General features: G+C 55.0%; 1 protein-coding gene across 1 annotated transcript in view; it reads right to left on the reverse strand.

Moving 5' to 3' along the window:
* Window positions 1–1352: 1352 nt before the first annotated feature.
* Window positions 1353–9164, reverse strand: part of LOC106818445 — a 22235-nt gene continuing 14423 nt past the window's right edge. The window contains exons 2-3 of the mRNA XM_014823156.1: window positions 4209–5427; window positions 1353–2967 (exon numbers count right to left, since the gene is read on the reverse strand). Of these exons, the coding sequence (XP_014678642.1) occupies window positions 1353–2967; window positions 4209–5427 (2834 nt within the window). The remainder of the gene's footprint in view (window positions 2968–4208; window positions 5428–9164) is intronic.

Below are 9164 nucleotides of genomic sequence, written 5' to 3' on the forward strand. Positions count from 1 at the left end.
CGGCTGCTGCGCTGGTTAACGTACACTCGCAGACACCTGAATTCTATACGCCTGTATGACATAAACTCTTTACTCTCCGTGACGATCTCCCCCCCTTATACATATATGGCAATATGGGCGTGTCTAGCGCAGTACGTGGCGCATTTGATTGACGCATGGGGATTTGACCTTTTATTTATTATGCACAATGAATAAGGGCTCGTGACAGTGGGTAAAACGTTCGCGCTACACCGACTCATTCTTCTACCGCGCATCGTTAACTGCAGCAAGTTTACACGAATCGCGTTCGTTGGTCCTCTCTGCTTAGCTGAGCTGGTCGATGTGAAGCTATCGCCCCGCCATCTGACGTCGTAAACGTGTACTAAAGATGTAGCGACGAGCACACGTACATCCCTCGGGCCAAAGGTCCGTCTTATCGCGCAGTCGCAGAGCGCGTGCTCGTGAGCTGAGCAAGCCTTTTTACAGAAACTTTCTTGTCGTATATCTGCTCAAGTTTATTTTATGCATTACTCATAGAAACCAGCGGGTCGCTGTGCGGTAAAGTCGAACAAGTATTTCTCATGTTTAAATTTCGCGCATGGGTTCTCTGATTGAAGCAAGGATCGGCCCGCCAGGTGCGTGACGATCGCTTATTGCCGGCTCAAAATCTCGCTCGTGCTTTCAAAACATTTTCCATTCAAGTTTAACGCAAACATTCATCATAGTGTTGACCACTAGGGGGCGCTGTGTGTAGCTACGGAAGCTTCGACGAGCCGTGAGGTGTGCGACGTTCAATCTAGATCGTATTCTCCACTATGTACAACGTTAACCCCATCACCTCCCCGTCTTCAACTGAGAACTACCTACGTAGTTAAGTTTGATTATGTGCGGGGAGTACGAGAGTTACACCACGTGCGATTCGCAGTCGCTATGACGTAGGTGGGAACGCTAGATGGCGCGTTTGTCGACGCTTTCTCGATTTCAAATATGATGACGTCACGAGTGTTTACGTAATCGCGATCTCTCTGGTGCCTGCTAAAGAGACCTGGCCAAAAAACGAACGTATGCGCTTAGGCGCAGTCTACGTGAATCACGACCCTGTCTTTTCCACGTCTTAGACTGTCGCTGTCGTGTGCGATCGACACTCCAATCTTAATTTCCATCAATAACACGCGCCCAACGTTCCGACGCTAGCCGAGCGTTCGTAACGCCCTCTGCCGCCAGCGTGCAGAGCAAAACTGATATCCAACTGCCGACCGTGCGCGTGTGACGCCACCTGCAAAATTTATATCGGACTTCATATCGAGCGTTCGTGGCTCCCTCTCCCGTCAGCATCGGGAACTAAAACCGACATCGCGCGCCACCTGCCGTCCTTAATTCCACGTCTTCGCGTATGTCGTCTTAAACTCGCCGTCGCTGTACTCGTTGAACAGCTCCAACGTCGTCGGCTGGGCCGCCTCCGTCGTCGTCGTCGGCGGCGGCGGCAGCGGCGCTTTCCGTCGCGTGCGCGTCGCTCGCGCCCTCTTCACGGCGCAGTCGACGCACCAGACGACGCTGATGAGGAGCACGAGACCGCCGAAGCCCGCCGACAGCGCCACGTAGAGCCACGGGAACGGTGGCGGCGCCACGCGACCGCACATCGCGTCGGCCTCGTCGGGCGACGGTCGGCCGTAGTATGCGCCGGGGCAGTCGGCGACGCCGTCGCACAACAGCGCGCTATCGATGCACGCGTGCACGCCGGGACACACGAAGCCGCACGCGTCGTCCTGCGTGCCGTCGTCCCAGTAGCGCGACGCCGGCGACGGCTTGGCGATCTGCAGCCACCTGGCGGCGAACGAGCCGCCCTCGGCGAGCGACACGTATTCGACGACGAGCCGGTTGGCGGCGTCGGCGACGACGTAGTGGTCGTCGCTGCGCCAGTGCTTCGAGAAGGCGTCGTTGACGGCGCGCGTGCGTTCACGACAGACGATCTTTCCCGGACGCGGGTCGCCAGGCGCGAAGATGAGGATACGCTCGTCTGCGCACGGGTACGCGAACGACAATCGCGTGAAGTTCAGATAAACGTAATGCTCTCGCGCGACCTCGATCGTCCAGCGGCACGTGACGTCGGCGCGCAACCCGTCGGTGTACGCCGACGAGTTGAAGTCGCCGAGCTGGCCGACGAAGCGGTGCTCGCCGCAGCCACGGCTCGGCGCGAACACGTACTGCGCGCGGAAGAGAAAGTCATCGTAGTACTGCCACGGCAACATGGCGCCGATCGTGAAGTTTACCTGCACTGTAGAGGTCACCGAGAAGCTGGTGAAGGGCATGATTCGTTCCAGATCCTCGCAGAAACACTCGCGCGGGATCGCGTCGCGCCCGTCGGCGATCACCAGCTCGTTGACGACCCCCGTCGGCGCGGCGACCTCGGCGGCGTCGGGATCATCGGTGGCGACGACGTTGCGGTCGCACTCGTATCGCAGTAGCGTGCTGTTGAACGTCGTCCGGCAGCCGGTGGCGACACCTAGCCGCAGCGTCTGCAGCGTGACGACGACGCTCTCGTTAGCGCGTCCGATGAACGTGTAACTGCAGTCGAGCTGCGACCGGCCACCGGGTCCGTACAACAAGATGTTGCGCGGCGGCGCGAAACTCCCTCGCGACAGCCCGCCGCTGCGAATCACGCGCTGGCAGCTGCCGACGTCGTCGTTGTCGGCGGCGCCCGGTAGCGCCCTCTGTCCGTCCTGCCGCGCGTCGACAAACTCGTAGCGAAGCATGTAGCGGAAGTCGTCGCGGCCGTAGAGGGATCCCCGTCGGCTGGTGAAGCGAGCGACGACCGACGAGCCGACGGAGAGGTAGGATTCCGAGCCGACGCGGCAGGGACGGTAGTCGTAGCCGTGGGCGTCTGCGTGGATGCACAGACGCGGTACGTGCGAGTGACAGAAGCGACCGATACGAGCAGAGCGCGTCTCCCGCGGGCCGTCAAACAACTCCAGGTGATTGTCAGCACACCTGCGACAGGTAAACACTGCGTTAGTGCAAGCTGAGAGAGAGGGGAGAGAGAGAGTGAGAGAAAGAGAGGAGGAGAGAGAGGGGAGAGAAAGGGAAGAGAGAGAGGGGGAGAGAGAGGGGGAGAGAAGGGGGGAGAGATAGGAGGAGAGAGGAGAGAGAGAAAGAGGGACACCGAGAGAAAGAGAGAAGGACACAGAGAGAAAGAGAGAGAGAGAGACAGAGAGAGAGAGAGAGAGAGAGAGAGAGAGAGAGAGAGAGAAAGAGAGAGACTGCGAGAGCGAAGAGAGAGAGAGACAGTGATCTAGCGAAAGAGTGAGAGAGAGGGTGTGAAAGAAAAAGACAACAAAGAGAGGAGAGAGAGAAAAAAAAGCGAAACACATAACAGTGATAGTGAGACGGAGGGAGAGAAAAAAATCAGAGAGAAAGAGAGAGATAACGGAGAAAGCGAAAGGAAGAGAGAGCGAGAGACGCACTGACAGAGACAACGGAGAGAGATATACGGGGGAGTATCGCTGTATGTATACGGGCGTGACTACGAGCATGCAGGCATCAACGCAATGCGACTAGCGTCAGAACAAAGACCAGTCATCTGTGAATCATTTCCTCCGACCCGATGTCTTACATGCCGCATTAGCTGCTCATCGCCCGTAATATCGCTAACCATCCACCGCCGGGAAATAATAATTACAACGACCCAGCGCTGAAGAAACCATCGACATTTCCTCTTACAGCTCGCACGCCTTTCCTGCTTCCACTCACTCACGCGCAGTGTCCCCGCACGCATGCCCCGCCGCCTCTCACGCCCACCCTAGCCGCGCGCCCCTCGCCTTCCGCTCAGCCTAGCCTGTCACGCCCACTAATTTCGCACACCTCCTCCGCCTCCCTTAACGCCCACCTTCCTCATACACTCCCCACCTCCTCTCCCACCCACTCTTCCCTTCCGCCCACCCTCCCCTCACGCCCGCCCTCCTCTCATTCCTCCGCCTCTTCCCTTACACCCACACTCGCCTCGCGCTCACCCTCGTCTCACTCCCACCTTCCTCTCACGCACTTTCTCCGCCTCCCCTCACGCACCTTCCCCCGCCTTCCGTCTCACGAACCTTCGCTGCATGTTGACACTCCAGTCGATGAACGTCAGCCACACCCTCTCGCCCACCTTCCACGCCACACCTTCCCCACACCACTCCTCCCCTCACACCTCCCGTCTTCCCCACACACCTCTCCTGTCTCCCCTCACTCACCTGCGCTGCATGTTGACACTCCAGTCGATGAACGTCAGCCACACCCTCTCGTGCGGCGCCCCGTGGAACGTCACCCTGCACACCGTACCCGGCCGATACCAGTGCTCCAGACTCGTCACCACGCCCGACCTGCTTCCTCCTCCTCCCCTCCCTTCTCCTCCTCCTCCTCCTCTGCGGCCGCGTCCGCTTCGCAGTTCCACGTCGCAGGATCCGTCGGCCAACGCTGCGGCGCCGACGATTTCCAACGGACGACGCACGTCGGCGAGCAGTTCGAAGCCGCTGCCGCCGACGTCGGCCATCTCGCTGCTGTGGAACTCGACGAGCACGTAGGGGGCGCTGGCGGCGACCGTCGGCAGCGGACCGGAGCCGCAGAAGCTGACGATGAGCGGGTCGCGCGTCGTCGCGCCGTCGTAGATCTTCACGTAGTCGCCGTCGTAGCCGCACGCGTACTCGAGTCCGTCGCTGACCAGTTGACCCTTGTCCGTGCGCGCCGCGGCGACGTCAATCTTGTCCCCCTCCGGCTGCGAAATGACGATCCTCCCCCCTGCTCCGCCCTCCCCCGCTCCGCCTCCCCCTGCCGACAGGCGGTACCCGCAGGTGACATTACGCGGGTAGATGCCCGGCCATCCGGGACTCTGCAGGCGGCAGTCGGCGCTCGAACAGTCGGGAAAGGTACGCGTGCAGTAGGTGCCCGGTACGGTGACGACGTCGGCGTTGACGGGCCGACGCGCCGTACCGTGGCGCCCCACGGCGGCGGCGCGCGGCAGGAAGCGGTAGAAGAGCGCGAAGCGGAGGTTTACGGCTCGCTCGAGCGTCAGGTTGAAGACGCGCAGGGCGACGCGCAGCGACGACGTCTCCGAGTAGACGTAGCGATCGGCGCGCCCCGCCGCGGCGCCGTCGCCGACGCCCCCACCGGCGGCCATCTTGATGCGGTCCTCGCAGTAATACCCTGCGCTGTCGGCGTTGCCGTGGCCCGTGCGCGCCGGCTCGCGGCTGCCGTCGACGATGCGCAGGTAGCCGTGCTCGCACAGGGTAGAGCTGTTGCGCGCGCTGAATTGCAGACGCTGGATGCGCAGCTGCACAAGGTCGCCATGTTTGCCGCCGCCAGCGACGAGCTCGTAGCTGCAGTCGAACTGTCGGTTGAGCGCCGTGCTGCGGATAGAGGGCGCTTCGAGCAGTTTCCACTTGCCGGCGACGCCCTGCAGCACGGAGTTGCAGCCTGCGGCGAAGAGAAAGTGCGAGAGAGAGTGATATCATCAGCTAACGGGTAGGAGCGCTATCGTGCGGCACTAATAAGAGTTAATTGCTATTTAAATATGGCGGATATCATGTGGCTGCGGCAGTGATCATACGGTGACAATTATGAGTAATTAACGTAACATTTTGACGGCAATTATACGGTGTTATTAGCGTATAATTCAGACAGCATTTATGTAGTGTTAGTATCAAATATGTTTTGTACCCACGGGTGTTAGTTTGCCAACATCCTTTGTTGTCGTTGTTGTTGTTGTTCCTATACTCGTTAACGCCACGCGCGCGCACATCCCCCGTACGGTTTTTGTCATCGGCTCAAACGACTGAAAGCCACGAATTAGCGCCAACGTCTACTATTTCGGCATTACGAAATGTTTCGGGAACTATAAACGAAAAACGTAAACTTGCACAAAAACTCGCGATAATGCGAGCGAGAGAAAAGCGACGAAAAAAGCGTATATTATTTTACATTTATTCCCCTCGAATAATCAGCATCGTTGAAATGTAACGCGCGCAAAAAATTTCCCGCTTTTTTCGCCTTCGTAAAATCCACGCAGAAATGCAAATGGCGGACTGACGAGCGGGCGCGTCATTGGCCGGTTCCATGACAACGTGTGACATCCGGGCAATCGCGGTTTTCGCTGCATCGGATCTCCCGAACGCAGCTTCTGGTCGATGCAGCGTAAAATCGGTGATGAGGATTTCTCGCTAGCAAACACGGTGTCGAACAGATCGTCTGCTTGCTGCTTCTCTTTCTCTTTCTCTTTCTCTTTCTCTTTCTCTCTCGCTCTCTCTCTCTCTCCATCTTACTCTCTCTCTCTCTCTCTCTCTCTCTCTACCGTCGCTCTCTTTTTCTTGCCTTCTTTCCATCACCTTCTTTTGTCGCTCACAATGCACATGTAAACAGACACCTGATACGGGCATCTGAGTGATTTCACGAGACGTCAGATTCCAATGATTTAACGTGCGAATAACTTCCCGCCGAGCGGAAATAATTATTAATTATAAATTATAAATTAACCACGTTTTCCCGACGCTCGATTGTTTGCACGGATCTCGTCCGATGGAGTTTATTCTCTCCCCATTACGTGAACGCTGCATGGTTAGGACATGTAAGGATTTCGTGATTACGACCTACTACACGTGTTCATGGGAGGAAATATCGCTTCTTGTTGAGAGTTGAAGGGAGGAGAAGTGGCAGAGAGAGAGAGAGAGAGAGAGAGAGAATCGCCGAAAGGACGTACGTCGTCTCGAAAAAAAAATGGAGACGAAATTGGTGATATAATCACGTCCCGTTACTGCCGTCAGAGACTTTATTTTTTATTAGTTTATTTAACGGTGGGCGTTACGGTGGGCGTTACGTCGCCCCACCAGGGGTCAGGTTTGTCTTACGTGACAGCAAGTTGTTTTAGCGTTTCGGTGGACTAAAATCGGCAGTATCTAAACACGCACGCACTGCTGGCCAGTAACAGCGCAGTCGGTTACTTCTAAAATCTCAAATCGCTTGATGTTTTCCTATCGGCAACAATCCTAAGTAAACATAAACAGTAGCAGAATTTTTCGAGACGCGATCAGCAACTATTAGTTCACGCTTACCGCACGCGCTCCTGACACGTGGCAAGACACGTGTTGTTGATTGACAACTAAATTGTGAGCATGCGCGATCGCAGTTATGTTACGACGACTGAGCCACATGCATAGCTAATTTGACTAATTGACGAGACTAGATGAGAAAACTTCTTTTGCAAACTATTCGCGCATGCGCACACTGACGAAGTTAACGCGCGCTAAACCGGAAATCCTGGAAGCCGGAAGCCAGGTTCCACATATTACGCGTAACAAATCGGGTGGGCTTGGTCCACTGTTACAATATGACATCGCATATCTGTCTTACGATATGGTTTGATATTAATACATGTAGATGTACGGATGAATCCGCGCTTCATGCTGTTAATTGTTTTCGCAAGTTACTGCTACTAGCGCAGCACTACAGATGAAGAATCACCGCTCATAAATTGTTCCACGACGACTAACTGAATAATCCCTACCGGGAGAACTAAGCCCTCAGGGCAAAATTGGACCCTTCCTTCCCCCATCCCCACTTCTCTGACAGCACCTCTGGCCCTAAAAGCACAGCTATGCAGAGTTAGTGCTGCGCCGTTCTTCTAACGCAAGTGCATTTGCATCGGTAATTAACTACGCGAACAATGTCGTCACGCGCTGAATACCTAATGACCACGACGCCTTAATTGATTACACAGCAGCGTGGTGAACCATAGCGTATATATATAAATATATATATATGCGTGGTCGGTCGGTGAAAATGAATTACGAGAGGTAAATAGGTTGTGCGTCGCTAATGAAACCCTTGCAGCGAATGACAACAAATGAAAGGTCATGCACAGGCCGCGGGCAGGACGGTAGAGACGGTAGGTGATGCTCTTCTTCTCCTACGACAGCGCAGTAGTACAGATACTCTTCTCTAGCTATTCTTCTGTCAGCCATAGTAGATACAAACGAGAAGCTGTTGTTTCCGTCACGATGTCACAGGCCAGCGCGCCTTCACATCGCCTCCTCCTCCTCCACACCTCCTCCCCTTCTCCCGCCGTGCGCTAGTGCCGATAGACGTATAGATAGGAAAGAAGACAAAGGCAAAGGCGGAGGAAGGAAGGCGAAGGCAATACAAGGGCGAAAGAAGGAAGGCAAAGGCAAAGACGAAGGCAGAGGCAGGATGAAAAGCGCCAGGATTATATTAGCACAGCCTCCTCATCCTCCGCGGCTGTTGTTTTACCGGCGCAGACTGACCTCCGCTCCACCGTCGTCTGTATGTATACAACGAAGACATGATCGCTGCAATATCGAGCGACGTCTCTAGCGGCGGAGGCGAGGAATTATACGAATTTTATCCGGACGCCGGCGTCAATCTCGCCTCGTCTTATTCCGCCGCCAGATATTCGTATGAGCTCGTGTGATATTGCGCGCGGGAGAAACTGGGGAGACAGAGCGCGCGGGAGTGTGGAGGAGAAGAAAGAGAGCGATGAGTGAGGAATGGTGCGTGTGAAAAAAGGATAGCGACCGAGAGAAGGTGAGAGATAGAGGCGGGAAACGACAAGAGAATAGAGAGGCGAGAGGTACATGGAAACAGAGAGAAAAGAGAACGTGAGAGAGAGAGAAACGGAAGGAAGAGAAAATACAAGGCAGCGGAGAGGCGAGAGGTACAGGGAAACAAAGAGAAAAGAGAAAGAGAGAGAGATAGAAGAGAGAGAATAGACATGTGAGCGGAGAGATGAGAGTACATGGAAACAGAGAGAGTGAGAACAAGAGAGAGAGAGAGAGAGAGAGAGAGAGAGAGAGAGAGAGAGAGAAAGAGAGCGAAAGACAAAGAGAGAGAGAGAGAAGAGAAAAAGAGAGAAAGAAGAGAGATTGGCATGCATTGACAACGACACACAATCTTCCCAATCATACTCGCGCATCTCAAATCTACATACAAATATCTTGTTTCATTTACGATTTCCGCTCGCCACTATCGTTGTCTAGCCGTCACTCCGCTCTCATACATCTATCGAGAGCGCAAAACGAGTTCTGTCAAGATCAGCAAGCTTATTAGTTTGTTTTGTGTTCAGACGCCGCTGCCTGTTAGATAATATATCGATACATCTATATCTATATCTGAATCTACAAGCATGTCAAGTTTTCGTGCAT

Source organism: Priapulus caudatus, unplaced genomic scaffold, assembly GCF_000485595.1.
Source record: "Priapulus caudatus unplaced genomic scaffold, Priapulus_caudatus-5.0.1 Scaffold2248, whole genome shotgun sequence".
NCBI classification, from domain to species: Eukaryota; Metazoa; Priapulida; class Priapulimorpha; order Priapulimorphida; family Priapulidae; genus Priapulus; species Priapulus caudatus.